This window comes from Morus notabilis, unplaced genomic scaffold (assembly GCF_000414095.1).
Source record: "Morus notabilis unplaced genomic scaffold, ASM41409v2 Scaffold348, whole genome shotgun sequence".
NCBI lineage: Eukaryota > Viridiplantae > Streptophyta > Magnoliopsida > Rosales > Moraceae > Morus > Morus notabilis.
In genome coordinates, this window is record NW_010361555.1 from 386,650 (window position 1) to 401,238 (window position 14,589).

The 14,589-nt window shown below is 35.8% G+C and overlaps 2 protein-coding genes across 3 annotated transcripts in view; both read left to right on the plus strand.

The window, feature by feature from the left end:
- LOC21401589 (polyadenylate-binding protein-interacting protein 7) overlaps positions 1–1,796 on the plus strand; it is a 5,213-nt gene extending 3,417 nt beyond the window's left edge. The window contains exons 5-7 of one of the 2 annotated variants that reach the window (XM_024166911.1): positions 403–527; positions 1,063–1,383; positions 1,462–1,796. In XM_024166911.1, coding sequence (XP_024022679.1) covers positions 403–527; positions 1,063–1,363 — 426 coding nt within the window. In that variant the 3' untranslated portion in view covers positions 1,364–1,383; positions 1,462–1,796. Of the gene's footprint in view, positions 1–402; positions 528–1,062 lie in introns of both variants that reach the window. The other variant, XM_024166910.1, reaches the window with a different exon arrangement.
- A 2,383-nt stretch (positions 1,797–4,179) lies between these two features.
- Positions 4,180–13,443, plus strand: LOC21401590 (endoribonuclease Dicer homolog 3). Its single transcript, XM_024166919.1, has 25 exons — positions 4,180–4,466; positions 4,580–4,760; positions 4,902–5,015; positions 5,259–5,393; positions 5,514–5,583; positions 6,016–6,080; positions 6,165–6,296; positions 6,422–6,574; positions 6,780–6,909; positions 7,275–7,380; positions 7,479–7,671; positions 7,768–7,928; positions 8,062–8,280; positions 8,375–8,643; positions 8,842–9,110; positions 9,546–10,054; positions 10,136–10,230; positions 10,448–10,647; positions 10,746–10,955; positions 11,042–11,518; positions 11,617–11,889; positions 11,996–12,322; positions 12,448–12,697; positions 12,863–12,974; positions 13,056–13,443. Exons 1-25 carry the CDS (start codon positions 4,372–4,374, stop codon positions 13,261–13,263), a joined length of 4,953 nt encoding a protein of 1,650 aa, XP_024022687.1. The 5' UTR covers positions 4,180–4,371; the 3' UTR covers positions 13,264–13,443.
- The last annotated feature ends 1,146 nt before the right edge of the window (positions 13,444–14,589 follow it).

The following is a 14,589-nucleotide window of genomic DNA, read 5'->3' on the forward strand; positions in this document are numbered from 1 at the left end:
GGGGGCGTTTCCCCTTTTTTTTTTTTTTTTTTTTTTTTTTTCTTTTCTTTTTTCTTTTGCATAAGTGGTCCATACCTTTTTTTTATGGGACATTTCTAGGGTAGGCATTTCACTAATTGCATGTTATATTATCTTTGCCTAGATACTCCTTTTTGTTTGTTTTGACATTATGACTTTCCTCAAATTTTCTAGTTTTATCCCTCGAGAACCCCTTAACTGTTTATCACATGAACGGGCAGACTTATTGCGTTCATTTTTATAGAATGCTTTCCCTGTCACAAATTCCCAATACTGGCGTGCTGCTTCTGTTGATGCCATTTATTAGGTTATCATGTTCCTGTTTGATCAAGTTCACCCACTGCACCGTGTTAACTTTGTTACTTGCTTTTGTTGGGAAAACAGGCACGGCAAGCATACCTTGTTGGTAATAAGGCTCTAGCCAAAGAGTTGAGCGTTAAAGGGCAGCTGCACAACATGCATATGAAGGCAGCTCATGGAAAAGCTCAAGATTCTATATATCGTCTGAGGTTTGTTGTCTTCTGTTATTTATTTTTGCTTGGTATAAACTGTTTTCATGATTTGCTGGAGTATTGATGGATGAGATTTGTTTTGCCATCTCATCTGTCATTTACCTCTTCACCCATTAAGTGGATTGTTAGATACTCGTCTGCTAATTGTTTAGAATTTCTCTGATACGTCCGCTGAACAACACTCTTTAAGCCTGAGGCTTATAAACTTCTCCTTCTGTTTGAATTATCTGTTTAACCCTAAAAATTGGCCAAATTCTCCATCACCCTCTCTCTCCCCCTCTGCCCCTCTTCCCCCTCCTATATCTCTCTGTCATGTTGATGTCAGAATGCTACTTTGAAAGCACCAGAAGTGCTGCTCATACGCATCTATCTGAACCGGCCCATGCCGGTTTTTTCATAAAAGCCTGAGTATGATGGCAGACTGCAAACCTGGACTCTGACTTTCATTCTAATGACCTGTATCATCAGGTTTTACTTTGCAATATTGTTTCATTTGTTCTTCTCGTTTGCTGTGTTTCAAAAATGCAAACAGGAACCCAGTTGCTCCGGAGATGCAGGGCAATGGAAGAGGACAGGAGAGGATGATAGATCTGCATGGACTGCACGTGAGCGAAGCTATTCATATATTGAAGCACGAACTGAGTGTGCTGCGAAGCACTGCCAGAGCAGCAGAGCAGCGCCTGCAGGTTTATATTTGTGTTGGGACTGGCCACCACACTAGGGGTTCTCGGACCCCTGCAAGACTTCCGATTGCTGTACAGAGATATCTGCTTGAAGAGGAGGGCCTAGATTACTCTGAGCCGCAGCCAGGGCTGCTTCGAGTGGTGATATGAGTCAAGGAGATGGGTGTAAGGTATAGGAGTTTTTTTGACACAGCAAAATCCATGAAGTCAATTCTTGTTATCATAGTCATTCTTGTATCTGTATACAGGAGGAAACGAAGATTAGTTCAAATCTGAAAAAAGAAAAAAAATGAAGAAAAAGCTGGGAAGTTAGACAGGAAGAGGAAAATGAAAAAAAAAAAAGGGTGACAACATTGGAAGCCCAAGTGTATCATTAAAGGTTTTAACTGGTTGACAGTAGCATTACATTTTGGTAGCGCAGAGAGGTTGTACTTGTCAGATCTCTTGCAACTTTTTTCTATTTGTTAATTCTGTACCTTAAAATTTTTTCTCGTTGTCAAATTCCTTGTTCTGATATGCAGATGTAATTTGATAGAATTAAATCACATGATTAAACAGTCAAGCTGCCAGTTACATTTTTCTATACGGCTTGTATGTTGAAAGGAAAAAAAAAAAAAAAAACCTGTTATCTGATTAGATGGGGACTTTGTAAAATCAGAAGGAGGTTTTTGTTTTTGTTTTTTTGTTTTTCAACTAGTTGATTAACTCATCCAGCGTTAGCCACTTTGAGACAATTACTTTGTAACGAATGGGAAAGACTAGAGAGAATAATTCAAGAAAGAAAGTCCGAAGGAAATCCATTTTGGGTGGGGGGGAATGAGAGGATCATCTCCAAATGCAATTGTCAATGCTATATTTAGCATCAAAAAAGGTGAAAATGGTACATTTTATTCAAAATAATCTCGAGTCCATGAAGCTCTGCAACACTTGCTTCTGCCTTCTTCCATTGCTTCCGAGCTAGGGTCTTCTTGATGTTGTGGAGGACATGCACAAGTTGTACTTGTGGCAATGGAGATGCAACATCACAATTTGGATCCATTCGCTGTGCAGGTCGGTCAAAGGATCGAGAATGCCATAAAATCCAGGGCCGGCCCCGCCTCATTCAAGCGGGGTGATTATGGACCCCTTGATGTCTTCTGCTAGCCCTGCCTCATTCAACCGGGGGCGATTATGGACCCCTCGATGTCTTCTTCTATTTTCAAGTTATCACAAATTTGAAATGTAATGTTCAGTAATTTTTTTTTTCAAAGTGATGGATTTTCAAGAGCTATTATATTGTTAGTATTTACTAAGTTTTCGTTGGCTTTGTGGGTTCTACCTTTCTGGAAAATTGATGGGAGTGAACAAAAATAACGAAGTAGGGTTTTTTTTTTTTAATACAAAATTTTTGTTTTTGCTAATTACCGGATTTGTCCCTAATAAATAGCTCCTGAGAGTGACATGTGGAGCACTTTGTTTAATGTTTTTTACTTAACAGAATCATCAATTGGATGGGTTGTGTCAAGATTTAAAAATTTAAGGGAATAATTGACGGGGATCAAATTGCTAAACCACAAAAAGTTCAGGGGCATTGATGTCATTTTCTTTTGAGGGAAGGGCACTAACAAAGTAACAATCAATCATAAAAGAAAAAAGATGAAATAAGACAAATATCTTTTTATTAGACATCATGGGTTTAGATTTTAACTATTTACTCTTTATTAAAATCTTTTTAATTAAATAATTATATTAGTTAAAAGGGTATTAATTAATAGTAATAGGTAAAAATCAAGACTGATGCACTTTTAAAGTAAGTTCAGTAATTCTCTAAAAAATAAATAAAAATTGGAGAACGGATAAAATCATTTTGGTATACTGTATTATAGCGAAACATGCTCTTAATACCTCATATTTTTTATAGTATCAAAATGGTACTTTGACGTTTTTAAAAACATTTTCTTGGTACTCTGAAACTAATTTTTGGGACATAATGTCCAAACTACTATTCTTATCAATTAAATAGAAATCAACATTTTTATAAAAAAAATATTGAAATATTGAAAAGAAAATAACAAAATAAAAAAGCTTGTGATTTTTTTCTAAATATGCTAGTTTTTTTTATCAATTAAATAAACAAGTACTAAAGTCATTTTAAATTTTAAAAATTAATTTCAGAATACTAACAAGATATTTTTAAAAAAAACAAAATATTAAAAAAATTAAAGATACCACTTTAATATTATTAAAAAAATACTAAAAATATATTTCGGTGTAACACAATACCAAAATAATTTTATCCCATAAAAGAATTATATCTATTCCATCTTTGAAAAAAACAAGGGAGAAAGAGAGAAATAGACCAAGACTTGAGATGAATTAAAATTAATAGGCCAATAGTTTACATAAGTTAATAAATAGGCTAAATTACTGTTTTTGTCCATAACTTGTCTGGTTATGAACCATAACTTGATAAGTTATTATCTATTTTTGTCCATAACTTGTCCGGCTATAAACCATAACTTGACAAGTTTGTTCATAATTTATCTAGTTATGAACCATAACTTGACAAGTTATAACATATTAATTTTTATAACTAAAAATTAACTTATATACTTTCTTAAGCTTTTCATATTCACATATTTTTTATTATTTTCGAAAAAACAATTAACTACAGTTCCCATTTAAACAGCGCCCGAGGTCCGAAAGGCAACGCTCGGACTTCGGACGTCGGCCCATAAAATAGGACTGTCATTTGTCATATAGACTGGACATTGATAATTCCCCATCCAAACGACGGCGTATTACGAAAAATCTGTCATTTGATTGGACCGTGCTTTCCACGGGAAAAGAACCTTTCGTGGGCTTCACCTCGAACTGGTCACTCACACTAAACACAACAGTTTGTTTATGTTTCCGAGTTCACACACACTGAAAAAGAGTTTCTTTTTTTTGAGAAGAAAAGAGATTCTGAAGTTGAAAGTGAATGAAACTGCCCTTTTTCGAGAAAAACCACTTCTTCAACCCCACCAAAAAAAAAAAAAAAAAATCATCTGAACTGTCTTTCTGTTGAAGAATGATCGAAGCCACATAATAACGATTGTATATTTATATTATATATATTCTTAAATTCTTAGGGCTTCTCGCTTCTTGGTTTTTTTTTTTTTTTTTTAAAATAAAAAATGCAGTCCCAAGAGGAAGCCCAGACTCCTCCTCCTCCTAAAACTAACTCCATTGATCATCATCATGGTTCTCCTAAGCCCTTCACCCCCAGAAGGTTTCTTCTCTCTCTGTTTTGTTTTTAATTTGGAATAAATAAAAGTTAGTTTTGACATATATACAACATTGATATATATATATATATATATTTGATGGTTTTTATGTGTGTAGTTATCAGTCAGAGGTGTACGAGGTTGCAGTGAAGAGAAACACCATTGCCGTTTTGGAGACAGGCACTGGCAAGACCATGATAGCCGTTATGCTCATCAACCACATTGGTCAACTTATCAGGTCTACCGCCTCCAAAAAGCTTATTATTTTCTTGGCTCCCACCGTTCATCTTGTTAATCAGGCATGTTCTTTTATTTATTTATTTATTTATTTTGAAAATCCACTAGTTTACTTATATAATTATCAATCCTCTTTTCTTCTTTTTCTCTAAGTGTTCTACCCACTTGCACGTGGCTATTTCTCATAAATTTTTGGTTTCCAGCAATTTAAGGTTATTGAGGATCATACTGATTTCGAAGTGGGAGAATACTATGGAGGCAAGGGGGTTGATGAATGGGATAATAAGTCCTGGGAAAAGGAAATAAATCAGCATCATGTAAGTTTTCAGATAAAGCATAAGTTTTGGGCACTTCTGATTTTTTGCTTTCTGTTCCTTTTTTCTTTTCTTGGTCTTCATCTTTAGTTTTCTTTTTGAGCGTTACACAATTTTGTCAGTTCATTCTTGCCACATTATATTGCATTTCCTTGGTTTACTTAGCTTTATTGCCTTTTGGGTTAAAAAAAAACTCCAGGCATATATACTGTTGTATTAGTACATTAATTTCTTGTTGTTTTGTAGGTCTTGGTAATGACACCCCAAGTTCTTTTGGATGTCTTACGAAGGGCATTCTTTAATTTAGAAGCAGTAGGCTTAATGGTCATTGATGAATGCCATCGGGCTATCGGTAACCATCCCTATACTAAAATAATGAAGGTTAATGCCGTTTGTGCTCTGGATATATCATGCCCATATTCTTTTTTACCACTTTCCTTTTCCTTTTGTTACAGATGTTTAAGTATTATCTTTGAAAATTGTTTTCTTGGTTTCGTGAAGGAATTTTATCACAAATGTAGTAGCAAGCCCAAGATCTTTGGAATGACAGCGTCGCCTGTTGTTGGAAAAGGTAGTGTCGTGTTAATGTTGTTGTAATCAGAGCTTTGGATGAATCCCAAACTGGAATCTTTAATGGACATGTAATACGATTCTAATACAAGGCTCCTTATAAAAAAATAAAAAAAACAAGGCTCTATAAAATTTTTGGAAACATCCCTGGTACGAGTAATTTTGATATTCTTGGCTACACTAATTAGTCAAATTGAAAAATAAAATGAAAGGGCAAAATAAATGAACACACATATAAAAGAGAAACAATTTGGCAAATGATAAGCAGAGGAAGATTCTAATGTCGTGTGAATAGGGATAATAATAACTGTGGATCAATGTACAAAAGCTGTACATGGTAGTTTTTATTCTTTATTTGGTAGCAAGGCAATTGGAAATTTCTCTGAAACATTTCGGTGGTTTTTTATTACCTGAAGAGTTATCTATTTACCAGGTGTTTCAACAACAAGGCAATGTGAGGGTCAAATATCAGAACTTGAAAACATCTTGGATTCTCAGGTACTCGTAAACTTCTATCGACGCTGCATTGAGCACGTGTTAGTTGTTTTACCCCCATTTAGTATTTAAAATTTGGGGTTTCAGGTTTATACTATTGAAGACAAGACGGAGATGGAAGTTTATGTCCCCTCGGCAAAAGAGACTTACAGATTTTATGATCCAACGTGGCATTCATTTTTAGATTTGAAAGCAAAGATAGAAGCCTCATGGTTGAAGGTACTCAAAAAGAATTTTAAATACTGGATACTTATGTGCAGACCAGTCATGTAGACATTATGTGCAAACATATTTTATTTATTTAAGGCATGTTGAAAACGAAAAATATTTGAATTTGTGGACAGTTTGATGCTTCATTGTCAAAGTTGCAAGAGTTGGTAGAAAATAATTTTAAGGATGTTGATGATAGAATTAAGACATTACGGAAAAGGCTGTCGAATGACCACGCAAAGATCACATATTGCCTTGATGATCTTGGTCTCACATGTGCTTATGAGGTATGATTATTTAAACTACATATGAAATGAGTTTGTGACAGTCGATATGAGAAAAAACACAATCTGCTATTGAAACTATCATATAGCATTTGCTTCTCGTGCACGAAACACTGATAACTATTGTTTTTCCCCCCAAAATACTGTGTTTGCTTATATAGTGTAAGTTCTCGTATTTACTTCCATAGATTTTTATTCTGTTTGATAGGTTGTCAAGGTATGTTTGGAAAAAGCCCCTAATAACGAAGAAGATTGTGAAGTTTTTAGAGAAAGTTCTATGCAGTACAAATGTTTCCTCGAGGAAGTGCTATGTCAATTTGGGGATGCACATAAACCTGGTATACCACTCTGTTAAAAAAAAAAATATATTGTTAGTAAGAAAAAGCCCCCTTTTCTTAATCTCGTTTTCTTTGATTTTCAACTCACCAGACTTTGACATAAGGTTGAATCTATTGAACTACCAAAGTGCTGGCTGATGAATTATCTTGTTTATGATATGATTTTTATTTGTTGAATAGTGGCATGAGGACTTAAAATCAACCTTAGTGGACATCTTTTCTAGTGGTGTTATATGAAGCCTTTCTTTGCTTGATTCACTTTCTTTAGCTGCATTCCTTTAAAGCTTCTTGCTACTAATACCTTTGCGTTTGTCCTTTATTTATTTATTTATTTTTATCACTGATATTTTCTCAATTTGACTCAGGCTACGAAAATCATTTTGGCTCTGAATGCGACTTTTTGAAGGCTGTGGATTTAGGCTACATATCTCCAAAACTACACGAGCTTATTGAACTTTTCCAATCTTTTGGGTAATGCAATTATTTCATTGATCAAATTTTATTTATCTCTACAAAAAAGTTGATTAGAATAACATTTTTATTATTTTTTACTTTTTTAATGGTTGCAGAGGAGCTATGCAATTACTTTGCCTCGTCTTTGTCGATAGAATTATCACAGCTAAAGTAATTGAAAGATTTGTGAAGAAAGTTGCTTGTTTATCTCATTTCACAGTTTCATATTTGACTGGAAGCAATACATCAGTTGATGCACTTGCTCCAAAATTGCAAAAGGAGACTTTGGAATCATTTCGCTCTGGAAAGGTATACGACATGTCCCATTATTCTATAATTTAGAAACTGACAAAAAAAAAGTGCGAGAACACCTATCTATCTATTTAATAACCGCCTTCCAAGTAGGTCAATCTATTATTTGCCACTGACGTAGTTGAAGAGGGAATTCATGTGCCGAACTGCTCCTACGTGATACGTTTTGACCTGCCCAAGACAGTCCGAAGTTATGTCCAGTCAAGGGGACGAGCACGACAAAATGACTCTCAATTTATCATAATGTTGGAGAGGTGAGTTCTTCTCGTCATTTTGGCTTTAGACTTCACATAATCAATTCCCATTAAGGAGTATGCTCGCTTGTCTTAGTCAAACCTTTTCAGCGTTTTTGCCTAATATGTTTTCTTAATTTGTTTATAACTACAGGGGAAACAGCAAACAAAGAGACCAACTATATGATGTCATCAGGAGTGAGCGTTCAATGATAGACACTGCAACAAATAGAGATCCTAATACGTGCGTTTTGAAAAAATGTACTTCTGAGGTAAACAGTGCTTATTTTGTGGATGCCACTGGAGCTTCAATTACTGCAGATTCCAGTGTCAGTCTCATACATCGGTATTGCGAACGGCTCCCTAGTGACAAGTATGGATTACTTTCCGCATCAACCACTTTTTCTTAAAAAACATGCCAAACTTTTCTCCCTTATTTCTTGTGTTCTTGGTTATGTTGTAATTAGGTACTTTACTCCGAAGCCAACTTTTCAATTCTCAAATCTTGGAGATAGGTCTTATGAGTGTACGCTAACATTACCTCCTAATGCGGCTTTTCAAACGTTAGTCGGTCCTGTAAGTACGAGCTCCCAGTTGTCAAAGCAGCTTGTATGCTTGGAAGCATGCAAGAAATTACATCAGATGGGGGCTCTAGATGATCATCTTCTTCCATCCACTGAAGAGTCTTCAGAAAGAAATCTCAATATGAAAAGCAAAGAAGCTGCTTCAGGTGCAGGTACTTTAGTTCATGTGAATCTACCATTCAACAAATATATGATTGGTCTAGTGTCTTTTTGCGATTTTGAATAAATATGTGTTCTTTTAACTACACCTTGGTATTCATACTAATTTGTTTGAGCAGTTTCATTGTATTTTTATTTTATTTATCTTTATTCTTTTAATGGGAAAAAAATATTTATCTTGGTGTTTGAAGGAACAACTAGAAGGAAGGAATTACATGGGACAACTTGTATTCTTGCACTGTCTGGAACTTGGGGAGAAAAGCTTGATGTGGTTTTTCAGGCTTACAAGTTTGACTTTTCATGCAGCATTGAAAGTGAGATCTTTTCTGGATTTATTCTTCTAATTGAGTCAAAGCTTGATGACGACGTAGGCAATCTCGAATTGGAACTCTTCTTGGTTTCTAAGACGGTTAAGGCTTCTGTTTCTTATTGTGGACAAGTGCATTTGGATGCAGAACAGGTACAAAATAATTTTCTTTAGTCAAATTTTGTTCCTTACAATGGTTCAGTTATGCAAATGTACTACTGTTAAAGTATAAAAACTATTGTTGGTCCACCTCCTAACAGCTTAAGTTTTTGGGACGGATTGGTAAACTAACATGGTATCAGAGCGGGAGGTCTTAAGTTCAAACCCCTGTAATTGCACTCCTTATCCCCATTTAAATTGTCATCATGTGTTGGGTCTTTAATATATCTCGGACTTAAATATTCACGTGTTGGGCTTTCCAATTAATTTACCCACACGATTACCCATTGTCCAGCCCACACGTGAGGGGGAGTGTTAAAGTATAAAAACTATTGTTGGTCCACCTCCTAATAGCTTAAGTTTTTGGGATGGATTGGTAAACTAACAACTACTTAATTTGCTGCTATCTTGTCTTTACCTTATTAACAGATGAAGAAAGCAAAATGCTTTCAGGATTTTTTTTTTAATGGATTATATGGGAAGCTATTTATTCGATCAAAATCAACCAAAAGAGAGAGAGAATTTTTACTCCAGAATGAAAAGAGAACGTTGTGGAGCCCATCATACATGTACCTTCTTCTTCCACTTGTATCTTCAAATGATCCAAGTGAAAAATCTTTGAATATCGATTGGAGAGGGATGGATTCTTGTTTTTCAGTGGTGGAAATGATGAAGAAGATTTCTTTGTTGGGTGGCCAGCATTGTAATGGGGACACAGAACCACCTGAGAGTGAATGCATGGGTGAAAACATAGTTCACTTTGCTAATAGTTCTTTTAATACTTCAAATCTTGAAGAAGCAGTAGTATTGGCTATTCACACTGGAAAAATATACTCTATAGTTGAAGTGGTAAGTAACACATCTGCAGAGAGCCCGTTTGAGGTTATCGATGCAGCTCCATCACAATATGCTACCTATGCTGAGTACTTCAAGAAAAAGTAAGTGGTTTTATTAACTATTGATCGTTTTTGGATATTGCTATTTATATTTTGATGTTACATAATGATAGTCCGAAACAGGTATGGGATTGAGCTAATTTATCCAGGTCAACCATTGCTGCGGTTAAAGCAAAGTCATAATGCTCACAACCTTCTGGTGGACTTTAATGATGAAGGTTTGTTAAGTTGCAAGCTTGAGCCTTTTATAATATACAACTTTTGTATATACCCAATTTTAGTTTTGAATTTGTGCACCCAGTTTATAAAATAATAATGATCCCGAACTTTCTGTGCTTTTTATTCCTCGTAGTCCGGCTTAATAGAACATTTAAATCATTTATGGTAGATTCTCGCTTTGTTTATTGATTTCTCGACTTTTTGTTTAACTGGCAGGTGGTACTGGTAAGGCAGTTGTTAAGCCACAAATGCACGTTCATATGCCACCAGAGCTTTTAGTGACTATGGATGTGCCTAGAAGTGTTATAAAATCAATGTATTTACTACCATCCTTGATGCATCGTTTGGAATCACTGATGTTAGCCAGCCAACTTAGAGAAGAGATTAACTGTGATGCTCAGATATCAACCTCCTTGGTAATATTATATACACCTAAATTTTATTACTCATCACTTGTCTTCTTGGTAAACCTTGAATTTCTGTGTTTAATGTAACAAATATCTTTGGTGATTAGATTTTAGAAGCACTTACAACACTTAGATGTTGTGAAAGTTTTTCCATGGAGCGTTTGGAGTTGCTTGGTGATTCGGTTTTAAAGTATGTTACGAGTTGCCATCTCTTTCTCAAATATCCGAAGAAACACGAAGGACAGCTCTCTGGGCGACGGTCTTCTGCTGTTTGTAATGCCAATCTGCATAAACTGGGAACAGATAGAAAATTACAGGTATAAAATCTTATTTCTGCTATCTGTCTTTAATACTGTTTTCTCATATCATTATTTAAAATTTTAATTTGGGTTTTCTTTTGTAGGGGTACATACGTGATGGCGCATTTGATCCACGTCGCTGGGCCGCTCCAGGGCAACATACTTTACGCCCAGTTCCATGTAAATGTGGAGTGGATACTTTAGAAGTACCTCTTGAAAGCAAATTCCAAACTGAAGACCTGAAAGTCATTGTTGGAAAGTCCTGTGATAAAGGTCATAGATGGATGGGTTCGAAAACTGTGGCTGATTGTGTGGAAGCCCTCGTAGGCGCTTACTATGTTGGTGGCGGACTAGCTGCTGCAATTTATATGATGAAGTGGCTCGGTATGGATGCCGAACTTGAGCCTTTGTTAGTTGTTGAAGCGATTTCTATTGCGTCTCTTCGAACCTACGTCCCAAAAGCCAACGAGATTGCAACCTTGGAGTCGAAGCTCAAATATGAGTTTTTGACTAAAGGTCTCTTACAAGAAGCCATAACACATGCAACTGATCAAGAAGTCAGCCTCGGCTATTGTTACCAGGTAGTTTAGGATTTTAGGATATGTGTGATTTTACAACAAAATATACGACTTGTTAAGTGAGAGTTCCATAGGTCTATCTTTTAACTTGAACTTTTCAGAGGCTTGAGTTTCTCGGTGATTCAGTGCTGGACCTGCTTATAACACGGTACCTCTACGAGACCTATAAAGATATTGACCCGGGGGAGTTGACTGACTTGCGATCAGCTTCCGTTAGTAATGAGAATTTTGCTCAAACCGCTGTGAGACGAGATCTTCAACCTCATCTCCAACATTTCTCGGGGTTGCTTCTTAGCCAGATAACAGAATATGTGAAGTCCTTTTCTGAACCTAACAGCACAACTAAATCAGTTCATGGTGCCAAAGGTCCCAAGGCAAGGTTTTTTTTTTTTAACTTTTATTTTATACTTTCTGTTTGTAACTTAGCTTACAGAAACATGGTTGAGCTTTTCCGAACCTTTTCTTTTGTGTATCCTTCAGGCTCTAGGAGACATGGTAGAAAGTATTGCTGGTGCAGTGTTAATCGATACCAAGCTTAATCTTGATGAAGTTTGGAGAATATTTGAACCATTACTGTCTCCAATTGTGACCCCTGATAAACTCGAGTTGCCGCCTCTGCGCGAATTGATCGAGTTGTGCGACTCTCTTGGGTATTTTATTAAAGAAAAATGCACAAAGAAAGGTGAAACCGTGCACGCGGAGCTTACATTACAGCTGAAAGATGTGCTCTTGGTTGGAAAAGGTCAAGACCGTACAAGAAAAACTGCGAGAGGAGAAGCTGCTCGTTGTTTGTTGAAGGAATTGGAGGTTTCGTTAATTCCTGCTCTCTTGTTATCTTTTGCAAAAATGTTGCTTATATAGAATATAGCTTTATGTCTTTGAAAGCAATGATCTTATCACCATACTAATACTAGTGAACTGTGATATTGCAGGCCAGAGGTATTTCATACTCCTGGAGCTCCAAGAAGAGAAAGCATAGTGTTGTTAGTGATGCTGAGTCACCTTCCTTAGACATGAGCATTGATTTACACAACGGAATAATTGATGCAGGTTCTGTAGACATGTTGAACCTTAAAAAGCATAAGACTGCCGAAAGCGAATTGCTCATAGGGTCGACTAGAGTTCCTCTAGATACCGGCTGCTTTTCCGAGAAACCCAGTTCTCCTAACAGTGATACCCCAGGTTTGCACCATCTATCTAATCTTCTTCGCATTTTTTTAACGATACCATTATCTCTACAATTTTCTTTCCGATTGATAAGTTTCATGGTTTATTATTATTATTATCATCATCGCATTATTATTACTATAACTATTATTATTATTATTATTATTATTATTATCACAGATATTTCGGGAATCAACATGAAGAAGGGAGGACCTCGAACAACGCTCTTTGATCTGTGCAAGAAGCAACAATGGCCAATGCCGACCTTCGACTCAACCGAAACTAAATCAAGGTGAAACAAGCAACAAAACTGTACTTAAATCACTCTTCTTTCCAACTTTCGTCTAACCGTCTATTTCTTTAATTCCCATAGAACCCCAGTTGAACTCGGTGAAGGCCTCGAAAGAAGAACAGGCTTTAACAGTTTTGTATCAAGTATTGTTCTGTACGTTCCCAACTTTGGCAATATTGAATGCACTGGAGATGCCAGAGCTGACAAGAAGAGTTCACTCGACTCTGCGGCGCTGGTCTTGCTTTATGAGCTCCAACGGCGGGGGAAACTCGTGATTGGTGGGCCGTGACAGTTTTTCCTTTATTATCTTCCATTAATTATAAGATGCTATAAACAGGCAATTCCTCGTCAAAATTTGAGCTCTTTATTAAATGTTCATCTTGTAGATATCTGATACAAATTCTGTAAAAAATAAAGCTAATCCAACCTGCATGTTGTTAGTTTATTTAACACATACTAAACGTATCTCTTACCATTTTACACGAATTTTCATTTTGTTTACTCCGAGTAAACTTTTTCTCTATACATATATATAATTTCCGTAAGCTTTCTTTGAAATGACGGATGATTATTATTGGTGGGAGATGGATGATGGAAGATTTACACATCATTCTTCGTTAATAGCTGGAACTTTGTTTTTGCGTTTAAAATACGTCAAGAAGTATGACGTTGTTAATTTCCAGCAACAAATCATTCCGAATCTAGAATTCGAGTTGAGATGTGATTTTATGTGAGAGCTTTTTACTGTAGCAAAAAAGTTAGATGTGATTGTTTGTGAGTGCTTTTTACTGTAGAAAAACTCGAATTCTAAATTCGAATCAGCGAAGTGAACGGGGCAGTTAGTCGTTTTCACCTTCAAGATAATTATAAATCGTTCCGATAATTTCCATCATTCTTCGTTAACCGCGGTTTTCGTTTTGTTTGTATTTGGTCGTATAAAAGAATTGACCTTATTTTAACCAACGACAGAAACTTTGTCGTATAAAAGTGTTCCGTCGTTTGAATGTAGAATTTTAATTTTTTTTTAAGATTGATTTTAATACTTTGATATTATGATGTTTAAAATTGTGTTTAGTTGGTTTATAAGCACCTCTGGGTGGGTGCTGGAGTATTGGAATTAGCTTGGATAACATTTTGTAAGGCCTCGAGGCAAATGAAATTGGTCCAAAGGGAGAGGGGAATGTCACCGCTCTTAAGTGGGACTCAGAGTGACTCGAATAAATTGATTGGGGTAGAGGGTTTACAATGACCTTACTTGTCTGATGACACTTAAAGGCATATTCGAATAAATGAAAATGTTAGAAAATTTTCACAAGCAAAACATGATTGTATCGTTAAAAACTACCAACGTTAACATGAGATGAGGTGTGTTATAGTAAAAACTCCTCATAATTCAAATAGTGAAGCACATTGTTGATAAATAATCTAATTTCATATACATTACAATGATATTTTACGAGTGAGATTTCTCAATACAAGGGGCACGTGCATACCTCTTACTAGTATTACAATTGCTATAGTACTCATGATGTGCATGCGGTTTTGACAAAAGCACAAGAAATTAATAAATAAGACGAATAACAAGAATTCTTTTTTGGTACGCCAACATATCGGT